The 26,168-nt window shown below is 37.5% G+C and overlaps 2 protein-coding genes across 3 annotated transcripts; both read right to left on the bottom strand.

Moving 5' to 3' along the window:
- Positions 1–286: 286 nt before the first annotated feature.
- On the bottom strand, positions 287–9,715 carry LOC124875503 (5-hydroxytryptamine receptor 3A-like). 2 transcript variants are annotated; one of them, XM_047377714.1, is made up of 10 exons: positions 9,588–9,715; positions 8,780–8,940; positions 6,874–6,918; positions 6,658–6,767; positions 4,206–4,375; positions 3,026–3,183; positions 2,523–2,733; positions 2,335–2,436; positions 861–943; positions 287–768 (listed from the first exon to the last, which is right to left on the bottom strand). In XM_047377714.1, the coding sequence occupies exons 1-10, from the start codon at positions 9,622–9,624 to the stop codon at positions 538–540; spliced, it is 1,308 nt and encodes a 435-aa protein (XP_047233670.1). In that variant the 5' UTR covers positions 9,625–9,715; the 3' UTR covers positions 287–537. The 2 variants fall into 2 exon arrangements, with proteins under 2 accessions (XP_047233670.1, XP_047233671.1); XM_047377715.1 differs by lacking the exon at positions 9,588–9,715 and having other exon boundaries at positions 6,658–6,765; positions 8,780–8,914.
- A 319-nt stretch (positions 9,716–10,034) lies between these two features.
- Positions 10,035–26,151, bottom strand: LOC124875617 (5-hydroxytryptamine receptor 3A-like). Its single transcript, XM_047377884.1, has 10 exons — positions 26,023–26,151; positions 24,389–24,546; positions 22,945–22,989; positions 22,676–22,785; positions 20,990–21,159; positions 18,721–18,881; positions 17,980–18,190; positions 17,747–17,896; positions 17,451–17,536; positions 10,035–11,894 (listed from the first exon to the last, which is right to left on the bottom strand). Exons 1-10 carry the CDS (start codon positions 26,060–26,062, stop codon positions 11,676–11,678), a joined length of 1,350 nt encoding a protein of 449 aa, XP_047233840.1. The 5' UTR covers positions 26,063–26,151; the 3' UTR covers positions 10,035–11,675.
- Between the last annotated feature and the right edge of the window lie 17 nt (positions 26,152–26,168).

The raw sequence follows: 26,168 nt of genomic DNA on the forward strand, positions 1-26,168 counted from the left end.
TATGTCAAATTACTTTATCCAAAAAGTTTAGGTTTCTAAAGATCCAAATATGTCTAATGAATTTTTAAAAACCTATCATACTTTATTTACATTTTTGTCCCATTCATTTAGATTTTTATTCAGCTGTTTGCTTTACGTTATTAACATTTCAGTGCAGAAATCCTAAACAGCTTGATGCCACTTCAAAAACCTTTACTCTACTGACTTGTACAGTTTTAGCAATCTGTGAGAAGCTGAGATGTTGCTTTTAATGACAGAAAAAGGAAAAATGTGTATTTGACAATTGTTAAAACAGTTTTCTCACTTTTTATTTACGTAAGGAATAAGTTAGTTTTCTGAGCTGAACAACTTCTGATGAATGGGTATAACATATATCAATGCACATTGTATAGAACAGATATATTAATCAGGTTGTAATAACATCAACAGAAGTGGAATGCATTTTTCACTATTTCTGCAAAGCGTTTCAGATAAATGCTGAGGTGGATCGGGGCTGCATATATAAAGCTGAATTATATTATGTTGCAATGATGAGCTCTAATCACTTTTCCACTCTGAGAAAATTAGAATCAGTAACAGGAGGACCAGTATGACATAGAACAAAAAGAAAAATTTGTCCACTCTTTTAGCCACTCTGGTCCAGTAGCCAGATGTCTTATCTTCTTTCTTGGACTTCAAGAACAGAGTTAATAACTTCTCCATCGCCCTCAGCTCATCTGAAAGCCTCTCCAAGGTGTAACAGTTCCCCGTCCGTTTGTTGTGTCTGTCCTGAAAAAGTGGTTAAATAGATCAGTTGACTGAAGCGAGGGCTGCATTTTGCACTTTTACGTTGTTTGCAATGATAATAACTTAATGCTAACCTCTTCGGCACCAGGCGCAACCTCACCAGTTTCACTTGAAGACACATTGTGGTTAAAACTACCTTGAGTCCAATCATGTGTGTCTGAAAGAAACACAGGTGCTACTGCAGTAGGTTGTATAAAATTTCAACACTTAAGACAAACATTTTACCCTCTAGAATAATATTTATATAAACTGATTTTAAATTAGGGTCAAACTGAAAATATTTAACATGACTGAAATGTGACTATGTGACTTAATTCTATTGGAAAAAGATGTAACTGATTTAAAATGAAGTTAAGGAAAAAGTGTATTCTATACAATTGCATATAAATTAGAGCTGTTTTTTAAAGTGCCTTAAGATAACAATTGGTGTAATTTGGCGCTATTTAAATAGACTATTGAACTAAACTTAAATAGCTACATTATTGCTTATTAACACTTGATTTTCCTGAATGCTGTTGTGGTTGCTTTCCTGAGGAGGGCAGCAGATATACCATGTTTCTAATTAAATGATCTGAATCAAAGTAGTTACATCAGCATTGCATATTTAAATGTTTTTGACGTTTTCACACCTTCTAGTTTAACCCGTTGTTTATCTGTTTGTTTTGCTTTTGCTTTTTGAAGGAATAAATTCACAGGACATTTCAAAACTGTAAGTTACCCATCTTTGCATATCTAAAGTTGAGGAATTTGCTGAAAAATACAGAAAGAAAATTTTATATTCTAGTTATTTCACTGGCAAAAAACTTTGATTATAAGTTCTGAATTGAGCTATTAATGTGGATTATTAGCTATTTTAGCTAATTCATTTTCCTGTTCAGCCATTTCAGTGAACCAGGATTAGCAATACCTTTCACAACTAAAGTATTCCGCTTAGTTCTGAGCACAATCACAATAATCTAAAAGAAATTAAAATATCTTCATGAAATATGTGTACATTTTTAATTAGTGTTTTTTTTTATAAACAAATGAAGATATTTATTGTGTAACAGTCTTTGTGGCAGTGCTTATTAGACACAGGCCACTGTTAACATTGCTTAGTCACACTATCACGGAGATAATATTATAACATTTTGGCCAATGATGCACAGTATTAGTCGTCAAGGGTTGATGTCCAGCATGTTTTAGTTATCTGCAGAGTTAAACACAACTGAACCACATGAACGATTCATTTGCAGGCTTCTGCAGAACTTGATGTAATCCTGATGAGGCATTTCAGTCATTTGTATTGGCTATTTTGGAGCAGCGACACATTTCAAATATACAGGACTGTGGCCCTTGAGGAATGCTATTAAATTCCTTTGCATTTAGCTTTCAGTAAAGAAGATGAAAATGTTGATAAGATGCCGACAGTACTTCACAGCAAAACGACTAGTAACTACTAAAGAGCCCAGTTTCCCTGGAGCTGGGCTAACATTAATCTCCTATCTGTGAAGCAGCTGTGGAAGTTGCCTTTATTGGCCTTGATAGATTCCTGCATCATGCATCCACCTCTTTGTGTCTCTCGGGAGCCCTTCTCTCTCAGATACATCACAAAGATCGTCTCCAGGAGGCTGAGCATCATCAGAGCAAAAACCACAATACAGTAAGTGGCTAAAAAGGATCAGACAGCAGAAGATTAATGAGGTCCTATCATATTTACTGTACATAAAAAGCAGTCCAGCAAGGACCTATCCTACCTATGAGAGGGACCTGGTTAGAGGAGGAAGGCAGAATTTCATTGAGAATTAGCTGTAACACCGTAATAGCAAGCAGCACAGTGACTTTGAAGCTGAGTTTCTCTCCACCGTAGTCTGAGATCATGAAGGAGGCCAAGTCCAGACACAAGAAGAAGAGAACAGGCAGCAGGAAGTTGACAATATACAGCAGAGACCTCCTCTCCATTGTGATCTGAGAAACAAGATTTAGGATTTGGATTAAATCTCATCAAAAGTGGAAAATATACCTTATATACCAATGTTTACCAAAATTTGGCTTTTGGAATGCCATAAAACTGTTTAGCTTAATTTTTTTAAATATATCTTTAAATGTTCTTGTTGCATTGCTCTTTTTTCAAGCAATTTCAACGTTGTACCATTAGAAGATGTAACACCTTAAATCCCTACCAAGGTCAAGACCAAAACAATACAGAATATAGGAAAGGTCATTCAATTCTAAAACAGAAAAAGCTAGAGATACCTACAGTATAAATGATTATGTCTTGATCACTTAATTCACTGGCGTTGTTAGCAGTGACTGTCATGTTGATGAACAGCCACTCATACTGGGTCCGCATCACCTCCCGAGACCACTCTGTGGCCTCTGAAGAGTTGTCACTTGGTTGTAGCCGGATTTCTCTGGCTGAAACAGCAATAAAATAATGTAAAAGCTGTTTTAGATTCCAGGGAAGGAAACAGCTGTCATATAACACAAAGATTATAACCTCTGCTCAGTGTTAAACACAGACATCACAAATATTTTAATCAGCTGTGAATCTTTTGTTTATTTTGTTTATTAAACAGAACCCTCCATAGACTCTGTGCTGCAGTTGTCTAACAGTGACTAGATGGGATTTCTCTCACACTTATAAGCCATCCTCCTCAGTCAGGATAGACTTGGGTCTTGTTTGCCGCAGCTCTGTTTCTTTGAAGCTTTTAAGCTAGCTATTGATCTGATTTGATCATTATATATTATAATATTTCCCTTTAGATCTGTTTTCCCTTTTGTTATTTAGTCTAGTTTCCTTTGCTTCTCAGTTCCTCATGCTCATTAGTTTTATGAAATACATTCCCCTCAGTCTCCCTGCAGCCTGTTCCTTGTTCCCCATGATTACTCTGTCCCTCTGTTCATTGGTTCCCGTCTGTATTTAAGCTGTTTCGTTTTCATTGTTCCCCGCTGGTTCCTCCCATTAACTACCTAGCTGTTCCCTGCTGAATATCCACGTCTTATTGTTGTCACCCATGTAAGTTTTTGGAAAGCTTTCATTAAAGAAAATTTTTCTCATCATGCCGCTGCCCAGTGTTTGCCTGCGTTTTGGTCCTACACAACCTGAATCCCTGACATTTGGAAGTCTGATCAACTTAAAAATAAATATTGAGTATTACTAATCAGATTTTCTCCTTTAGGTTACCTTGGGGATATACATGTTCTCCACATCATCTTGCCAGATCATTTCAAATACCTTCCTGATCACATATTTAACAAGAAGAAATTATAGGGGACCGTAAACATAGTAAGTTGTCAAGGAGTCCATCAGGTAATGTTGATAACAGGTAACAGTTATTTTCTGTCATGACTGTCCTTAACTTTTGGTGTGAGCTCAAATTAATCCCACTGCTGCTAGATGCAAAATTTTTATAGATATGTTAAGATCCTGCTCTTACCTGTGTGTATGATGGATTTGAAGGTGAGGTTACAACTCTGAATGTCGAAAGGAAATTTGTATGTATGCATCATGCAGGTGCTCACTAACACCTGGTCATTCTGAACTTCAACATCTCCTTTGTTGTTGATGGTGAGATAAGGACTTGGAGGGGCTTTGTCTTTCTCTGTCCTGTATTAATTAAACAGACAAATGCACAAAAAGGGATCATGGACCTTTGAAAACCTTGAGGTTCACACATGACAAAGCAATACTGTCAACCAAAAGCCCTGGCATCATATTTACAGATCAGTGAATGAAGAGGACAAAGACATAAAGGCACAATCTAAAGCCCACAGGGTTTAGAGCTTAATTTAACTAAGTCACATGGTGACTCATGAAAATAGCGTCTTGTCATGAACTGTAGGACCTTAATGTGTTCTCTGTGCTTTTCAATGTTTTATCTTTTTGTATTTTAGTAAATTAAGAGTTTACATTTTAGTTAATGGCTGCATGGTGGCGCAGTTGGTAGCACTGTTGCCTTGCAGCAAGAAGGTCCTGAGTTCAATTCCCATCTGGGGGTCTTTCTGCATGGAGTTTGCATGTTCTCCCTGTGCATGTGTGGGTTCTCACTGGGTACTCTGGCTTCCTCCCACAGTCCAAAGACATGCCTGTTAGGTTAATTGGTTTCTCTAAATTGCCCTTAGGTGTATGAATGAGTGTTTGCATGGTTGTTTGTGTGCTGCCCTGTGATGGACTGGTGACCTGTCCAGGGTGTACCCTGCCTCTTGCCCATAGACTGCTGGAGATAGGCACCAGCTCCCCCGTGATCCACTATGGAATAAGCAGTAGAAAATGACTGACTGACATTTTTAGTTATGTACCCAGTTAACTGTATGGTTTTTAGTTTAATCATTTTATTTTTATGAAATTACAATCAAGATCAGGGGGGGTCTGATCTTTATATGTGACTCTGGTCCAACACACCTCAATCAAATTGGTGTCTTAGCTCCTCAACATGTCAGCTTTTTCAGGCAGTGCTTTTTAAAAACTTAATTATTTGATTAAGGTGGGTTGAAGCAGAAACACATTTAAAAATAGTAGCACACCAGCCATTGAGAGACAGAGTTTGAGACCCAAGATCAAGATGATCCTGCCTGTCTCTTGCAGGCATTTGAGTCCATTTAGCAGGTGATATGTTCACTTTCTTGGCAAACCTTTGCTGATAGGTTGAGAAAACATGTCTTGACTGGCTTTCTCTCTTTGAGAGCAGAGCATGCTGTGACCAGACTGATCTTCACCATCCTGGGTTACTTCACGCTCCTCACAAGAGTGTAATTTCTTATCTTCTATGCCCAGCCACCAACACTCACAGCTAAATCCAGTCTGCACTCACTAGTCACATTGCCATGCCCCCACCCAGATCTCTGGATTCATTCAGCATGTCCACCTGAGAAAAAAACAACAACATCTATAGTATAGAGCTAGAGCATGCAACTTGTCCTCCAGGACGCAGCATCTCCTGCAGCAATCTCATCTCCTGAAGCAAATGCAACTCCTTCATTTCCAATGTATGCATCATCTCTAGCGTCTGCACCCTCCTGTTAAGAGTGTCGGTTATTAGAGCATTCCTCACCTTTGTCTTCTGAGTATTCATCACCTTTATTAAAATCTTTAACTCAATCATCATGGTTTCTGCCCCATCTCCAGATTCAAAGTTCCCTGAACTCTCATAAGCATCTTGATGTCCTGCGCCATCTCCAGCAATATGGTTTCACTGTTAGGGCTATCATCCTCTCTTGCTCTGCCTTTATCATTGTTGTCTCCATTGTGTCCACTCTTGATGCCCGCAGAGTCTTCATCCCTGTCACTTCCAGCATCTCATTAATCTCCATCTTTAAACCTCCATTACAGCAGCACTTAATGTCTCTGGAACAGCAGTCTTCTCCTGCACTATCAATATCTTCTCTGTCATCTTGTGAGCCATCATCAGAGTCTCCATCGTCCTCACTGCAAACTATTTCTGCAAATTATTTATCCTGTGATTTGTTGACTGAGTCTACTTGTTAAGCCCCTGACCAGCCCTCATGAACGTCCTTGCCAAGCTCGCCTTGGTTGGTTATCATAAAGATAGATATCATCTATCAATGCTGTCTATGTAATATCATCCCAAATTTTTCATTGGATCCAGCAGCCCGCCACCCATCCATTTGAGTGTTTTTATACTCTTGAGATTTCTCATTGGAGCTTGCAGCCTCTGGGTCACCTCTCTAAAGAGTTTCAAGTTCCAGAAACCACATAAACCCCATAACCAGAAGAAAGCTTTTAGTGGCTCATACAAGAGTCATATTGAATGTCCAGACAAACATTTTTTTTTTTATTTAGAAGGAAAATCTTTTAATCAGTTTAACAAATAAACTTAATGTTTCTACGTCACATGCACAATGTCATTGTATTCTCATATAAACACTTACATTTCTTCAATCGTAAGATCTGGTTTCCATAAAATTTCAGAAGGTAGAGAAACATTATCAATTCCGCAAAACTGATTGGGATCCCAGGAAATGTGTTCATTGTTCCATCTCTTAAGAGAAAATAGTATAGAGGGAATTAACAATCCTGGGGTTAAAACCAAGAAAGAGAGGAATGTAGTGGTAAATATGAGAGTAAAATTGTTCTAAAGAACTCACTGTGACTGTCCACACATAAGGAATAAATTTCTGGTCTTTTTCAACCTGTAAAAAATAAGATATGAGGTAAAAACACAACTTAAAGCCAAATCCTTTACCAGACAGAGTGAAGTGAAGATTAAAAAATGTGTAACATTACTGCCCATTAACCCAGTCACTAAAAGGAAGATTTTATGTATGTTATCTTGTACTAATGTACAAGATTCTTTATGAGGAAAGCTGTTATGTACTTTCGGAGTACTCAAGGCTATTACAGTTTTCTAGAAAATGCTGGAGAAACCTGAAAAAGCCCCATAGTCTGTCAATATCTAGTGACAATTTTCTGAATTCCATCTAAAAATAAAGTAGCTGCTGTTAGAACAAGACAGTCAGAGACTGTAAACCCAACGTAGGGCCACTGACACCATGGATTCAGCTTGGCAAAATGAGCTACTCCAGTTCAGTGAAAGAACAGAAAAGGTCTAATTCTACGCTTTCTGGTGATTTATGATATTTGATTTCTTTTACTGTAAGAACATACCACTAACACTGGGTTCACATTTATATGAGTTCAAAAGTTACAAATCTGTTAGCACCTTAGCAAACCAGTAGAGCTTAACAACAATTTGGCGTTGGTTGTACATCTCTAGCTTTTTTTTTTGTTATTTACACTATCAAATTTTGTAATGGCCCTATATTTTCCCTCATTCTTGATCCCCAGATCCAGACTTCTGCTGGGATCATGAAAAGACTTTCCCTTACGATAGAACATATGATTATGTTTTGTTTTCATTTTGGTCAAACTTTTGTGCATTCTTTTTGTGGAGTTAGATGCAAAAATGTTTAAAATGGCCATATCCTGCAATGGTGAACAATCATTTAACCATCTAACAAGCCACCACCCACGGGCAGTTTAAGCAGCTTGCAAGTGGGTTCCAAAATGATGAAATCCATTATTTTGACATCAGAATTTGACAATTTATGTCACACTGCAGGGCCAAAATGGATGCCAGCTTCTCTTTTTACAACAGACACCTCTTTCAACAGATTCTGTCAGCCTATGGTCTCTCCAGACCCAATCATGGCAGTAGTAATTGTGAATAATATTTGAGATAATGATAGAGAAATTGTTTGGACATACCCACAGGAAAACCAAGAATACATTTCTTTTGGTGTTGTTATCAAACTTGCAGTAGCCAAGACTTGTATCTATTGTATCTATCATTTGACCCATCCATGAACAGTTACAGGAAAACAAACAAAAAATATCCAGATAAGGGAAAGATTTTGAAATGAATGTGTGTTTCAACTCCAATAACTGAAAACTGGTTACAGTTACTGTATGGATGGATGTTCAGTGTAAAAATTCACAGTGTTACCTTTACAGAAAGACCAGGCTTTTTGCATGTGCTCCAAATCGTTCAAGAACAGCATTTAATTTAATTTGGGCAGGCATTTTACAGGCATTTTTAGACATTTTGGGGAGAATGCAGTCTCTGACTATTTTTTTTTTCTTTTTTTCTCCAGCATCAGACTGAGTTTACCATCTAGTGATGTTAAATGCCTGCATAGGGTGCCGGTATGTTAGGTGTCCAAGTAACTACTCTCAGTAAACATTTTTACTGACTTTCTCATTTTTAAGGTACAACTTGTCTGAGCTCTGAGTTGAGCTAGAGACTCACCACTCCTTTTGGGAAGAGCTCCAGAGATAAAATCTTAATTCTTTGTCAACTTTTGGTTGCGTTATCTGGTACTTGTGCTCGCTTTTGATTTCCTTTACTGTTATATTTTTCATATTCCTCTATTTCTGACATTCAAATGAATATAAATAACGTAAGCTGCAAGCCCAAACACAGGGATCTTATATATAATGACATATAAGAAATGATCTTATATATTTCCTTAGACATTGACATCGATTACTTACCACATCTAGGATGGCATAGAGCAGAACCTCCAGTGATACTTGTGTGGGATTTTTATAGTTTTTAACTGGCCGGGTCATCGAGTACAGCTCGTTGTTACCTGACAGGTTTAAATAGTTCAAAACATCCTGATAACTGCAGTTTTGCTCACAATGAACCTCATCTACAGAAGAAAAACACAGCAAAACATTATTCATGATATAACATGATGACTTAAAAACTATTCATCTTTATGACGAGGGTATCAAAAACACCCTTTTACAGATGTAAGCAGTAATTGGAATTGATTGTGGGCATTAAGAGGCCATTATGAGACTGCACTAACAGCAGTACAGGGTTTAGAATAACCAATTCACTGGTTATTCAGTAATGTGAGCATGTTTCCAGGAATCGTTATCTCTTTATCTCTCAAAGATATTTAGATTTCTCTACTGTTTGAGAGAAAACATATCCTTTTGAAGCACTGGATAATTTTGTAGCCTATTAAAAAGAAAAAATAAATACATACAGATCATCTATTTAAGTCCATTTTAATATTTCTAACAAGGCATGCATATTATTCCTCCTAAAATTCACATTTACCATGATGTTTCTGTAAAAGGCCTGTAAAACAAAGATCCCTGTCGGCTAATTAACTCATGGTAAATCTTTCAACAGCCCCGGCAAGCAGACAACATATCAAAAACAGTCTATAATTCCTGAAAGGTTGTGAATTCGCCTTTCTTTACTCTGTAAAAATAACTTCACTAAACCACTTTTAACTGTAAACTGCTTCTGATTTTTCAGACTGACTTCGTGTATCAGACTTACCAGAGATGAGGAGCAGAAAAAGAAAGCTAACCAGCATGGCTCCTTCCGTCTTGAAAATTCATGCGTATATTTGTCCTTTCAGTGAGTCTTTACAGTTGATGACACCATGGTCTTATAATGGAAAGGGGCTGGGCAAACCACAACTGTAGTTGTAAATGTTGTGTTCTTTGCTTTTTTTCATATTCCCATTAGCCAGACAGCCATCCCCAGACAGAGGCTACGCCCACATGTCCAAATCGAACATACAAAATTATTTCCAGATCAAATTACAAAGGAAACGGAAACTTGTCGCACTGGCCTCTTAAATATTCAAACTAGATTATTTAACAAGGTTAAAAATACACATTTATGAGCATGCAGGGGAGTTCATAATTGAATCTCTTTCCCCAAGCATTTGCTGTCTGCAGATCGTACTTAACTGGAGAAATTGGAAACATGTTGCCACCATCAGTTCAAATGTCTTTTATTGATCAATATGAAAAGGATTATGGCAAAAATGCAGCTGAACAGCTGTTTTCAATTCCCTTGGAGGTAAACATTCCTGTAAAACTCAGGATCAGTGAGTTGCAGTAAGCAGTTAGGCTACCTAGCTCCTATTTAAAACATAAAAACTGTACATTTAAATTAATGACATCTGTGTGGTCAAAGAAAGAAATATATTTCTTTATTCAGTTGAGAAAGATAAGGTAACACGAACCATAGGAGTCAAGCTGACATCCAGGAGACTGCATAAGTCATTGCCATAAATATAAAATCACACGGCACATTTTAGGTCTTCCTATTTTGAAAAGTATGTTTTGATTTCTTTTCTAATTAGTGAATAATATATTCAACTATATTCCCTCATAAAAAAATTTTTATAGGCTCTACTTATATAATATTCATTAAAACAAAATATTTTTGATTAAATTAAATTAAGGGTCAAAATCCATAAATGGCCACTTCAAGAGTAAATTGCAGGTGTATGTTTTGTGGACTCATAAAATATAAACATTTAAACAAATGTTTTAACTTTTGAGCAAAAATCTGAAATGCTAAATGATTAGGGGTTTCTGTTTGGGGTTGTTTTTTCAGATTAAAAGCAGAATGCACTGAGCTTGGTTAATATGAAACAGAAAAAGGTAATTGTTTTATTTCTACAGCTTTTTACATTTTCATACACAGGATATAATCTCCTAACTTTTATTTTTCCAGCCATCCATGGTACAACCGTCTGTTACTGCTGCTCTGTAAGAAACATCTATCCTTGTGTGTATTTTTGTGCATATATGATATACTGTATATTAGTTAGTAGCTTGACCCCAAACAGAGTTTCCATGTTTATGATTTCTATATAAATTTAGATTTAATGGTTGCAGGAATTTCAAGGCTTCATTGTTTGACCTTATGTTTTTTTTTTTTTTTTTTTTTTTCTTTTTGTTTTTACCAATTATCTGAAAGAAATTCACTCAACAGAAAAATTTAGTATTTTAAAATGAAAGGAAAAACAGAAATGGTATTAATAAAGTTAAGACTGAAGCTTTATTTTTAAATATTCTGTTGAACAATTTTTACAGTTTTTTGGTAAATAAAAAAAGCAAAAATAAGAATTAAAAGTTTCATATAGTGTAGTACGTAGGGATGTCTCAATCAGAAATGTTTCTACTCTACACCGATCTAAGGTATTTGTCTCTGTAAGTTAAAGCTATTTAAGCAGCAGTTCAGCTTGTAACATATTTTAGTATAGTTTCAGTTAAAAACATGTGAGGTCAAAACTTACACAAATGCTTTTCTCCTTCTTCATAGCACTTTGCTTTGAATGTCTTAATATGCAAATGACTGGTGTTTCAGCCGCTCGCTGCACAGCTGAATTGTTTATAATGTATTCACTTTCTGTATTAGTTTATTGAGGATGGATTGAAGTATCTCTACTATAAAGTATTTGCTTGTTGAATTCTCTAACTTTGTTTTAATTTCAGAAAAGCCTAAAATGCTAATTTGCATGAAATTTGTTACAAAGCAGAATATTTCTAACAGCACAGCTACAGATACAATACATACTGATTGGACATTGTACAATACGGTATTGCAATGAAGGATTTTATATTTCTAACAGTACCATTCCATACAGATGAAGGACAGAAAGAGTGAAACAGTTATAACATAAAAAATAAAAAAAAATCGGTTGATTCTCTTTGCCCAGAATACAGACTTCACTCTTTCCTCTCTGGGGCCAAGATGTTGATTCATCATGTTCTGCAACTTCTTCAACTCGTCCAGGATCAACAGCAAAACATTTGTATCCCTCGAGTGACTGATGTTGTTCACCTGCACAAAGATGCAGTTGTTTTAATTTTCTTTTACTTTCTCACTCAGTGTGATACAACTTTGTTCTGCTCATCTTGTCTCCACCTTGTTTCTGAGATCATCCTAGTGGTATGAGATGCACACAACACAAATCCTACCATTGTCTTAGAATAAAGACTTTAAACTGTGAATAGTGAAAAGTTAAATGGCTTTACACATAGGAACATAATAAAACTTGGTCTGATAGGGACTCTATCTTGTTCTAGAATTGTTTAAATCAAAATTTTGTGTAGAGCTGTCAAGGTGTTTGAAGGTGGCTCTTCCCTGATAAGCAGCAACAGTTGCTTCACTAAGGTCATTGCTGATTTCTTTCCACCCTGGCATCCTGGTAATTAGTTGTTTGCTAGTTAATTAGCAGCACCTGGGTGCTACCTTCTCTCTAAAATCCAATAAAAGTAGTAAGGGTGTACACTTAGCTTTTCATACATTGCCTAGCCAAAAAAAAAGTCACCACCTGGATTAAATTAAGTAAATAGGTACGAGCCTCCCATTGGATAATTACTGCATGGGCAATTATGTTTCAGCGGGCAAAAAATTATTTAACCCCAACTGATGCAATGAGTTGCTTCTTATTTCTTAAACAACCATGTCGATAGACACACCCTGTGTTCGTGGAAAAGATTTCAGTCTGTTTCAGAAGGGTCAAGTCATTGGCATTCATCAAGCAGAGAAAACATCTAAGGAGATTGCAGAAACTACCAAAATTGGGTTAAGAACTGTCCAACGTATTATTAAAAACTGGAAAGATAGTGGGGGCCCATCGTCTTCGAGGAAGAAATGTGGCCAGAAGAAAATTCTTAAAGATTGTGATCGGCGATCACTTAAACGTTTGGTGAAATCAAATCGAAGAAAAACAACAGTAGAACTCTGTTTAATAGTGAAAGTAAGAGCCTTTCCATACCACAATGCGAAGGAACTCAAAGCATTGGGACTGAACAGCTGTGTAGCCTTAAGAAAACCACTAATCAGTCATGCTAACCGGAAAAAGATGCTTCAATTTGCTAGGGAGCATAAAGATTGGACTCTGGAGCAATGGGAGAAGGTCATATGGTCTGATGAGTACAGATTTGCCCTGTTTCAAAGTGATGGCAGCATCAGGGTAAGAAGAGAGGCAGGTGAAGTGATGCACCCATCATGCCTAGTGCCTACTGTACAAGCCTGTGGGGGCAGTGCTCTAATCTGCAGTTGCTGCAGTTGGTCAGGTCTGGGTTCAGCAACAGTATGTGTTAAAAGAATGAGGTCAGCTGACTACCTGGATATACTGAATGATCAGGTTATTCCATCAATGGATATTTCCTTCCCTGATGGCACGGGCATATTCCAAGATGACAATGCCAGGATTCATCGGGCTCGAATTGTGAAAGAGTGGTTCAGGGAGCATGAGACATCATTCTCACACATGGATTGGCCACCACAGAGTCCAGACCTTAACCCCATTGAGAATATTTGGGATGTGCTGGAGAAGGCTTTGCGCAGCGGTCAGACTCTACCATCATCAATGCAAAATCTTGGTGAAAAATTAAAGCAACACTGGGTGGAAATAAATCTTGTGACATTGCAGAAGCTTATCGAAACAATGCCACAGCGAATGCGTGCTGTAATCAAAGCTGAAGGCGGTCCAACAAAATATTAGAGTGTGCGACCTTTTTCTTTAGTGGCGACTTTTTTTTTTGGCCAGGCAGTGCATGTTGAATTTGCTTTTGTTTAATAAATAACAACAGTGTAGAGCCTGTTTGTTTCTGTACACTTGAAGATAGATTTAAATAATTTTAGAATGTGGAGAATACCATATCATGTTCATTAACTCGATGCGTTACATTAACGCTCAGCTTGGACTCCTGCTTTACTTGCACTGCCATACTTGCACAATGATCACCTGCACTGTTGTATTGCTCTTGCATCTTATACTGCTCTATATTTACTCTCACTCACTTAAAACTGTGCACATATATTTATATTATATTGTAGATATGTTTATACTGTTTAATTTGTATTGTATTGCACCGACTACGCCAAAACAAATTCCTTGTATGTCCAAAAACGTACTTGGCAATAAAGCTTTTCTGATTCTGATTCTGATTCTGATTATGTCCAGATATGTGACACCCTACTACTGGAAAACAACCTAGTTTCTTTTAATCATGACTGTATTCTTTGCTAAACTTGATTTGTAAATCTTGCACATTTATTTTTAACAATGTTTTCCTTTACAGTGTAAATAGTTTGTAAACAGCTTTGAGCTGCAAAACAACTTCCTTCCAATAGGTGAGTATTGTTAGTATAGAAGGACGTATTTAGTGTTTTTATTTAATATTTAGAAATAACTCAGCTCATTTGCAACCATGGTTGATTTTGGTTTAAAAAAATAATATTTGATAGGAACACCACAATTCAGAAAAAAGAGAAATTAGTCATTAGTTGTTCCTAATTTATAAGGGTGTGTTTATTCTAAACTGCTTCTGATTGTCAATCAAAAGCATAATCTGAAAAAGTAAAGCCTAAGAACCTCTATAAAAATATACACATAAGGCCTGATCTTCAATAGGTCTGCGTGTACAAAACCATACACAAACCTGTTAAAAGCTGGTATACAACCCAGATGCTAATCAGATTGCGTGTGTAAAATCTGCGGAACAGCAGACGCAAACATTTTAGCGTCTTGCCTTCATAAATTTCCAAAACATATGATAATGGCCCAAACACGTAAATTTATGGGAGGAAGATATGCAAATGATATCCTTTACCACCCGTAACACGATTTATCAAACCTGAAACGGATTGCAGATGCTGTTGTGTCTAGATTTAGCACGTTTGAAATGAAGGCATTAACTGCGATGCAAAAAAATGTCTGCTGTCACTTTGGCCAGAAGGAGGCATAGATATAATGATAGACTAAGGAGAGAGAGTATCTTCTGAACATGTGTCAACAGATTTGGATTGTCGAAAATAAAAATATTAAAAATAGATGAGAATAGAGGATTCTATGTAGGATTATCTAAGGTTTTATTTGGAGCCAATCACAAACAGAAGCCATAAATTATCTCCTATGATAAAACTTCTTGCAATCCTGTTTTCTTGCGTCTGGATCATTCCAGCGCACCATTGCTGTCAGCGAGATCATCTGCTGCTGAAACACAAACCTGATCATGGTGAAGTGCGCACATAACTGATCATCCACCAGAGAAGAGCGCACAGCCTGTTAACTGTAATTGCACATCATGAAATGGACCCACTGTGCTGTGATGTTGATAATATAATTACTAGGAAACAAATACAGGCATTATAAGGCGGATTAAATCCGTCATTTGCAAACTGGATACTGAAAGCACTTTTTAGCAGATGAAAATTTACAATTTTAAGGTGTCTTTTCCATGTGATGAGAAAGAAAATGAATGCTTTAACCTTGTCACTAAACAAAACACATTGCCTTTTTGACAATAACATTGTGTCATTGCAGAGCAAGTGGAGCTGGATCAGTTTGAACATATGCCAGGGGAGTGTTTATACAGTGAAAAATGATTTTGTGTCACCAAAAAAAATTTTTACAGTCAACAACGTTGTATTTTGTTAAAATAATGCCAAAAAAACTAAACAAATTCAGCAAAATAATTGGAAAATAATTTATTTTTATGTACATAAATGTTAAATGTAAATTCTTTGAAGGACAGTTTTGTGACATTATGTTTTAAAATTAGCAAAGCTATAACATACAAATAGCCAACTCCTTCAAACTATTTTTATGTTGCTAATATTACGTTCAGGCTTAAATATTGTGGCTGTTTATGATAAACTCCGAACTCTTCAAATAAATACTCTAAAAAAAAAAACAAAGGAACACGATAGATCTCTGAAAAGAACTAAAAGTTCAAGGGAGGCAAACCTCTAATAAATTAATTGACCGACATGTTTGTCTTTTTTATTGTTAATAATGATTTGCCGATTTGTTGAGTTAAGTCGAGCAACACAGTTAAAGACCATGTAAAAGGGAATTCAGCCATCTTCTTAATACAATACAAATGCCATAGATGTATTGTTCTAAACATAAAAAGTCTCTATTGAGAGTTTTATTGTGGAGTCAGAATTCAATTAGGGTTTCAAGATTTCTGTGTTTCACGATTTTGTGAGTGTGTCTGAAAGTGCGGCCCTGCCCCTGCTGCTCCAGTGGTATAAAAACGTAAAGTGCGGTAGCCTTGGTGGTTCTCCTGCTCACTTCCGAGTCAGAGATAGCGCTGATAGTTTGCTGCTAGCTAGCTAACCAATTATGCCTCATTCAACTTGTTCATGCATCCTCCCTGGATGCCACAATGCACAGGGTAGTAGCTTGGTGACTTTATTTAAGTTTCTGAGATGACCACCTGCACAAACTCTGGAACAATTTTGTAAAGAGACGCCACTATGGAGAGATCAGGATCACCACTAACATTCGCCTTTGCAGTGCCTACTTTTTTCCAGATAGTTTTACTAACTACCAGGAGATACAGTTGGGATTCATGGACAGTCGGTTGGTGCTGGCTCGTGAGGTTGTACTGACCATCTCCCTCCCCGACTCTCATCCTCCCAACATCACCGCAGCTGACGTCGCAGCCCTTGACAATGGCATCGCCAGCATCTCCAAAGACAGGATTATGAGGCCAACAAATGGATTAAGTTTTGTTGTGTGCTTATGTTTTTAATATTCTAAGTGCTGCCAGCCTTCGCAAGTATTGTCTCCTCACACAAGACACGGAGGTGGGAACGGTCCTGCGCATGGATGTGTTCAGCTCCTTCAGTGGACATGCTCCCACCGTTTCAGAGCAGAAAAAGGTGATGTTTTTCCATTACTTTTGAGACCAAATTTTATATGCTTAGCAGTGTTTTTAATTGTTATTTATTGCTACTTTACATGGACTTGAAGCTGTGCCCGCTCCTATGGTGCTGTCAACTCAGACACAACACTGAACATCTGGGCACCGATGGTCCAATGGCGGAACATGCACGCCACTTTGGACACAGGTCTTCCCTTCTGCGCAATAATCTGTAATCCTTTACTTTGATTAAAGGCCAAGCAGGTAGTCTTTGTCTCACTGGGTCCATCCAGACCACAAACATAAAGCATCTGCTCGCAGAACAACTTCAAACTGAGGGGCAATAATTTAGTCAGGGCCGAGGTTGCGATGACAAATCTGCTGCTGTGAATAGCAACGACAAAAGTTAACAAACTAACAGTTTAGAAAAGCAGGAGCAGAACGGAACAGAAGGAAAAAAAATCTGCAAGTGGTCCATCATAACGATGCAGCACAACAACCGCTGCATATTTCAAGCAGGGAGGATCTGTTTGCTTTTCCTCTAGTTCCGCTGGGGGCAGTAGCAGCCAGCCAGTAGCACACACAATTTCCTCATTTAAATAGGGCAGTGCGCAATCTTTGAAAATCACACGCAACACATCCACTTATTACACGTGCAATTATTTTTTTTTTTCGCAAAAAATTTAGCACCCCTTGTTTGGGATCTTTGAAGATCAGGCCCATAATGCTTTACCTCCTCATCAGCATTAAGGAGATCCTGCTGTCTCTCACTGTCACAGGCTTGGCAGATGCAGTGGCAGCCATTTGTTTTTTTGTTGTCTAAAAACACAACACATTAGTTGTAAAAAAAAGAAACATGCATACATATTATTATTTAAATTATAAATGCAAGCGGGGCCTCTTTCTTAAAAAACAAATGTAGAGCCAACAAAACTACAAATTTTATCACAAAGACGAAGCACATATGAATGGAAACACATAAACAGTGACAGAAATTATTCAGATGTTCCAAGGTAAAGTGTGTCTCACCTGAACTACAGTTTGTTTTGACTTGTTTGTGTTTGTCCTCCTCACTTTCCCACAATTCATCTTCGGAGTCTTTTTCCATCAGATACGTTACCAGGATTGTCTCCAGCAGACTGAGCAGCATCAGAGCAAAAATCACAATGCAGTAGGTCGCTTAAAGAAGGAAATAGGCCATTAGTGAGGTTTATTTGCATATCTCAGGTCAAGGGGAGTCCCCTTATTTCTTGGTTTCATACCTATCAGTGGAGTCTTGTTGGACATGGAGGGCAGGATGTCATTAAGGATGAGCAGGAGGACAGAGATGGCCAGCAGCACCGTGACTTTGAAGCCCAGCTTCTCCCCTCGATGGTCAGCAATGAAGAAGGAGGCGAGATCCAGAATAAGGAAAAACAGGATAGGCAACAGGAAATTTATGACGTGAAGTAGAGGTCTCCTCTTTATGGTGACCTGAGGAAACAGATAACATTTAAAAACAAAGAAAAGTTTGTATTTCCTAAACTCGGTAAGGAGCTGTTAAAACAAAAATTAGGATATGTGCATATGCCCTCAAAAATACTGTTTTAGTTATTATTGGTATAAATAATCATAACCTTTGAAGATTACTGTTGTATTATTGGTATTTTGGTGATCTTAAACCTTTCGGATGTTTACCCAAATTGTTTTCTGCACTCAAGTACTAAATGTGTAGATCAAAATACCATATTTAATGCAAAGAAATTTTACTTTACCTGGTGAAGTAAATCAGATATTATTATGAGCCATAGATATGAAAATGAGTGTCTATGTTTGAGACTCTTATTTTGAAGTATGACAGGAAGTTGTTCTGGGTCATAATTTCCTCCAGCTTAATGCATTAAGATGCAAACCATTGTTTTTGGTAAACTGATCTAGTGAGTTGAATGGGAATCCCTTGTTACGACATCTACTTTTTAATTCATTGCATTTGTCACCTTGTTTTTGTTTTTTGGGTTGTGTACCGTGTAAGTGAGCAGTTCCCAACGTCTGTCATACAAGCTGAGGTTGGAGCTTTCGACGGACATTTTCAGGAACTCCCACTCCCCCTGAGTCTTCATTATCTCTCGGGAAAACTGCGTTGCCCGAGAGGAATTTGAGAAAGGAGACATTCGTATTTCCTTTACTGTTGGGAGACAAAGATGTGGAAATATGGGTTCAAGCTGCTAAAGTGTCTTTCACCCGCACTTGCAAGAGCATTTGTTTTCTTCTCTTGTGGGAGGAAAACAACATACAGGTCCTTCTCAAAATATTAGCATATTGTGATAAAGTTCATTATTTTCCATAATGTCATGATGAAAATTTAACATTCATATATTTTAGATTCATTGCACACTAACTGAAATATTTCAGGTCTTTTATTGTCTTAATACGGATGATTTTGGCATACAGCTCATGAAAACCCAAAATTCCTATCTCACAAAATTAGCATATCATTAAAAGGGTCTCTAAACGAGCTATGAACCTCATCATCTGAATCAACGAGTTAACTCTAAACACCTGCAAAAGATTCCTGAGGCCTTTAAAACTCCCAGCCTGGTTCATCACTCAAAACCCCAATCATGGGTAAGACTGCCGACCTGACTGCTGTCCAGAAGGCCACTATTGACACCCTCAAGCAAGAGGGTAAGACACAGAAAGACATTTCTGAACGAATAGGCTGTTCCCAGAGTGCTGTATCAAGTCACCTCAGTGGGAAGTCTGTGGGAAGGAAAAAGTGTGGCAGAAAACGCTGCACAACGAGAAGAGGTGACCGGACCCTGAGGAAGATTGTGGAGAAGGGCCGATTCCAGACCTTGGGGGACCTGCGGAAGCAGTGGACTGAGTCTGGAGTAGAAACATCCAGAGCCACCGTGCACAGGCGTGTGAAGGAAATGGGCTACAGGTGCCGCATTCCCCAGTCCTGGGCTACAGAGAAGCAGCACTGGACTGTTGCTCAGTGGTCCAAAGTACTTTTTTTCGGATGAAAGCAAATTCTGCATGTCATTCGGAAATCAAGGTGCCAGAGTCTGGAGGAAGACTGGGGAGAAGGAAATGCCAAAATGCCAGAAGTCCAGTGTCAAGTACCCACAGTCAGTGATGGTCTGGGGTGCCGTGTCAGCAGCTGGTGTTGGTCCACTGTGTTTTATCAAGGGCAAGGTCAATGCAGCTAGCTATCAGGAGATTTTGGAGCACTTCATGCTTCCATCTGCTGAAAAGCTTTATGGAGATGAAGATTTCATTTTTCAGCACGACCTGGCACCTGCTCACAGTGCCAAAACCACTGGTAAATGGTTTACTGACCATGGTATCACTGTGCTCAATTGGCCTGCCAACTCTCCTGACCTGAACCCCGTAGAGAATCAGTGGGATATTGTGAAGAGAACGTTGAGAGACTCAAGACCCAACACTCTGGATGAGCTAAAGGCCGCTATCGAAGCATCCTGGTCCTCCATAAGACCTCAGCAGTGCCACAGGCTGATTGCCTCCATGCCACGCCGCATTGAAGCAGTCATTTCTGCAAAAGGATTGCCGACCAAGTATTGAGTGCATAACTGTACATGATTATTTGAAGGTTGACGTTTTTTGTATTAAAAACACTTTTCTTTTATTGGTCGGATGAAATATGCTAATTTTGTGAGATAGGAATTTTGGGTTTTCATGAGCTGTATGCCAAAATCATCCGTATTAAGACAATAAAAGACCTGAAATATTTCAGTTAGTGTGCAATGAATCTAAAATATATGAATGTTAAATTTCCATCATTACATTATAGAAAATAATGAACTTTATCACAATATGCTAATGTTTTGAGAAGGACCTGTAAATGGTCTCCAAAGCTGCAATTTGATTATTAACTCGGTTTACTTTACAAAGTCAACTGTTTCCAATAAGAACAAGTAGGCCAAATCGGCTGCTTTGGGCCCCTACACAATGCCGCTGTTACTGTAAATTGATAAACAATTTAACAATCAAACAAATTAGAGCTAATCGGAGAATTTTTTTGTTTAAAAGAAAACAACTTTTCTCCAAAGCCGGTGGGGGAATGTTGGGACCAGGATTATAGACACAAACAACCGAAACCTAAAAAAGATTCCTGGATCCTTTTTTTTTTTTTAACTGCTCTCAGTTGACGACACAACAAATAAAAAACTTTGGTTCAACATTGCTACTTTGCTGAGTCGCCATCAGTTCCATTATGTTAAAAGTGTTTCCTGGAAAAACAAATGGGTCATAGCACTAATTGATACCCACCACAGTGTACCGCAGAACCAATGGATATGCTGCATTCCTGAGTATCAAATGGAAACTTGTGGACGTCCATCTTACAAGTGCTAACCACACGCATGTCCTCATCATAAAAGACGGATCCTTCATGACTCACCAGCAGGTATGGATTTGGAGGAGAGTCATCCTTCTGTATCCTGAAACAACATTCAGGTACACACACACACACACACACATTTCTTTTTTTAATGTGTTTGCTGAACATTCAGATGGCACTTCGTTTCATGCTCTGAATGAAATAAATTAACAGATGCTGGACGTTTTTCTGTCATAGCAAGATTATTGTGTTTGCTCAGTATTATACTGAAAGAAGTATAAAAATGGTTGTGTGTACTTTAATAAAAGTGAGCACACAGTAAAGTCGTTTACCTCTGCAAATGCAGTAACATCAAATATTAAATTGTAGCTTTTTATAATACCGAAATGTAAAAGTGCAATTTATTGCTCATAACCTAGAGACCATCGGTCTCTGGCTTTAAATCTGATGCAAATAGTCCGGTTCCTAGTCTCTTAGTTAGAGTGACTTAACCAGGATTAAATTTATTTATTGTATATTTGTGTTTTTATTATCAAGATTATCTCTGTCAGAAGGAACTTCAACACACACCATATAATGGAGTCCTGCAATATATTTGTGGTAAATAAAATAAATTCAAAGAAATCTTTAAGGAATCTTCAATCAGGGAAAGAAAGACCTGACAAATCAGTTTTTTGTACCATTTCTCTTACTTGATGCAAATGATACTCTACTCAACTCAACTTGCAAACAAAACCTGCCAGTTTCTCTGTGTAACAGTTTCTCTTTTAGAAATTAAAACTGGGATAATGTGTTGTTTTTTTTTAAATGAACAAAGATTTGACGTGTTTTGATTGGCCAAATTCTTTCATTCTTGTTGGTTTCAGTTTTGGAGATGTTTCATGTAACAACACCCAAGCTGCTCAGAAGGTTAACTCTAACCTCTGTTTTGATGCTCAATTTAAATGTGCTGCTTATTCTTGTTTTTCTGTACCTTAAAACCGATTTTGTCTTCAATAATGCAACATACTTTAAATAGATATCAGCAGATGTTCCCTGCATTGCCTGGACTTTGTTTGAATGCAGTGCCCAGGTTCAATAATGGCACTTTTTTGTATTTGATGACCTTTTCAATTGTTTTTATACTTCAAGTATATTGTTAATCAGAAGCATTAGTTGTTTGCTCACAATTTATCATGCAGACATGCCGAGAACATTGATCTTTTTTTAATGCTATCTTTTTAAGTGTTTATCTGCTTTGAAAAATGTTTAGATTGGTAAAATATATCAAATCTGAACTGTCATCACAATATGAATGCGTGCAATATCAATAAGCATTGCTGGAAAGCATTATTGGTAGGATGCAAGTGCCATGCATGTAAAGTTTGTATGCCAATGATATGTTTGGTCTATTGAATGGATTTCACCGCCGTTGATGCTTACACTGGATGTATATTAAGAATCCCTCAGATGCTGAAGTTCACAAAACGTGGTGGGATAGTGTGATGAAGCAATAGAGAGAAAATAGTCTGTAAAATCTAGGGTAATCCTAGCTGATGACACCATTGCAATATTCAGCCATCATATCGCAATTCCAGGCAGAAACTAGAGTCAATGTCTGTGTGTTGAAGGCTTACATCTCATAGATTAAGAGGTCAGGTTTCCAGAGCATGTCTTTAGGAACTGAAATCTCAGTGATTCCGCAAAACTGAGCTGGATCCCAAGAGATGCGTTCATCTTTCCATTGCTGCAGTAGTAACACATTGAAAGGAATAAGGGACAAAATATTCTGCCAACAAACGTAATCACACATTGTAATTACTACTATTGTTATTATTGAAAATATTTGTTGGGGTATGAATAAAGATTTCATAAAAAGTTGTCAAAATGGATTAAGTCAGCTCACCACTGATGCCCAGAGGAACGGCACAAAGGTTTGTGTTTTCTCAACCTAAGAATAAGAACACAAACAATTTTAGAAAGCCTGAACAATTTTAATTACCTGATTAGTAGGGATGTCTCAATCGTTGGGGTCCACGTTTGGCGTTTTTAAATGATCGGTTTCAAAGTCGTTGGCAGTTTCTCCCCAATGAGCTGTACAGTTGCATTTTGCAAATAGAGCTTTTAAAATTCATAGATTTTGGCTGCACGACTTTCTAAACTGTTTATAAGGGCTTTTACTATACTTTGTTGAACTAATCAATCTGAGTTTTTCTTAAAATCTTAAGTGTTTTTATTGCTTTTTTACCCTAGCCAGCTGTCTGTGTGTGGGGAGATTAAAATAAGTAGGATATGAACTACTTTGGTATGTTTTGTCCACACACAATTAACTGGAACCACACTGAAATACATTTTCCAAGCTGAATTATCAACGAGACGTATCAAAACATAGAGCCATGTTAACCATTAGCCTAGGACAGCAGGAAAAAGATGTCACCTAGGTGTATGTGTCTGTAAGATAAGATATATCTTTAGAAACAAATGATAAAGCTTTGCAAGTGGTGACACATTAGAGCATTATTGTAATTTTCTTAACCTAGTTAACCTGTGGTGGGGCAGTTTGGGCTTTCCTTCAGAAACTCCAGTTGGGACAAAATATCTGTTGCTGTCTAAAAAATGGTTCCTGCAGCATCTGGAATATCACTGGTGAGCAAGTTAAGTGGAACACAATCACAATAAAAATAAATGCCATGTAATACATATGAAATTTACTGTATTAATTTACTGCACTTGCGAAAGCTCCAGGGGTTTTCATGCCATGCTTTGCTGTTGCATAAAAGTATAAATGAAGTAAGGAAAGAGGCAGAAATATGTAAAAGATAAAGTTTAATAAATTAACAATGAGAAACAAAGGCAGCTGAGAATTCAAGACACAAGGTGAACCCATGACCACAAGAGGAACCACGAGCAACAAAAAGCATTATAAGAAACAATAGCAGAGGTGGGCTGAAAACAAGGAACCTAAACACGTGGACAATGATTACTGGAGCAGGGAACAGGTGAGTGTAATTACCTGGATGTGTTGCAGCTGTGAGAAAGTACGTACTAACGAGCTGAGGGAGAAACGCTATAAACAAAAGAAAACGAGCACTACAAAGAAACGTTGGAGAAACATGAGAAACGCAAAGAACTGAAATACCAAAACCTCAAAACAAAGGTAACAATTAAACCAAAGTCCAACATATCATGACATTTTGAAGGATGTACAAGTCATTGATTTTACTAACTTTAAAGTAGGATTGAATAAGAACCCCGTATCAGCCTAATCGTAAATGATTTGGATTGTTAAAATATTCTGATCAGGACATCCCTACTGATCAGTGATGCATCTCATTTAAAGCAGCTTGTACCACGGACAGAATGGCGTAGAGGATGATGTCCGACTTCACCACTGTGGTGTGTGTGTGGTCCAGAACGGGTCGGGTCAGTTTAAACACACTGTTGTCTACCGTCAGGTTTAGGTAGTCCAGAACATCCTGATAACTGCATACTTTACAGGACACCCCATCTACAGAAAAACAGTTGGCACCAACAGTTAACCAAGACTTATATTATTTAAATAGAAATATAGTACTTTTGGAATAAGTTTATTAAATCATATGAGCACAGGTTTATTAACTTTCAAAACGTCATGCTGACTAAGTATTTTTTTTTGTGCAGAATAATTCCTCTGTACATCTTATAATGACATAAAATTTATTTTCTTGCTTTCTATACAGATAATTGCTTTGAGAATGGCTGTATATTTGCACTGCACTGATGTAGATTCTCAATCATCCAGAACATGAGAATCCTAAGTGTTTTGTTGGATTGCTGTGAAAAAAAAAGTTTGGAGAGTATGTGTCCCTTTTCCCTAGTCCTTGAGATGTACAGTAAATGAACTACGGCGTCTTGAATCAGTCTCTGTCTGAGAGTGTTGCCAGGTTTAAATATATTATGCTTGGAAAGTATCCTTCTATAGTTTCATGTGTCCTCCATCCACATATGGAATGACAATGTTCTTGTTTGACTGTTTTCTTGAAATACTGCATGCCATAAGCTCAGTTTGGGTAACCACAGGTTTGAAGTGCTATTCTGATGTGCTTGTGTTCTTTGTCCTTTGCTTCTGTCTTTGTGGAGACCTGTTGGTGCTGTGGAGTTCTGATGAGTTCAAATAGATTGTGAGATTCAAAAAGTAGGAACTGCTGTGTTGGTTTTCTGTAGACTTCAACAGTGAGGCTTCTGTATCTCTCAGTGTGCACCAGACAATCCAACTGTAAGTTGTTGTCTTTGGCATCCTCCTTAGTTAACATGATGTGGTTTTCCAGCGACTAGTTAACGACAACATCAGCACTGAAAAAATCCATCTGTTTTTGTGTCCCAAGAATTATGATGCTGAGGTTTTTCAGTGGAGATAACTATAACCTACATTTGGTGTTTGGAACGTAATTGGCAGCTTGTTCTAGAGGGGAATCTGTATTCGTGTATGTTTCATGTTTCTCAGGTAGAGATAGAATATTTACAGATGAACGTACGTGCACAGCATGTACACCAGCAAGTAAAAGATTGCTATGTTTTTTTGGTTTTTTAACCATCCCTATAGCAACATTTCTGAATCCGACTCAATGTGGGAGCAAGTCTACCAGCTAACATCTTTCAATAGAGACCAAAAAGCAGCGGGCCTATTGTCAAACCTACATCCTGATGCTGTGGTCAATATCTAAATTAAAATCAGAATATTAGTATCAGCAAAATTAAGGCACTGTTTAATTTAAGCTATATTGTTTATCAACAACAAACATATATTGTAGAACGTGGCAAGCAAAACTTTTATAGTGTGCGGCATTCCTCATTATCCAGTTCAGATTTTCTTCTGCTATAAGATTAAAGTAAAATAGCCCATCAAAAACACAACTATCCTTCAAAATGTTCTAGACTAAAAGCTATTGCTGTTATGAAATTCAATCAATGGCCAAAACAGAAATGTAAATTTCAAAAAACTTACCCATGATGATAAAGAGCAGGAAAAAGGAAATAGACATCATCTCAGGAGCGTTTTGCAGACTGATGTGGCTGGGGCAGTTTTTCTCAGCAGTGAAGTCCGACCAAACAGGTTTAAATGAGCTATCCCTCCACTGTGGACATGTGTAA

This window comes from Girardinichthys multiradiatus, chromosome 10 (assembly GCF_021462225.1).
Source record: "Girardinichthys multiradiatus isolate DD_20200921_A chromosome 10, DD_fGirMul_XY1, whole genome shotgun sequence".
NCBI lineage: Eukaryota > Metazoa > Chordata > Actinopteri > Cyprinodontiformes > Goodeidae > Girardinichthys > Girardinichthys multiradiatus.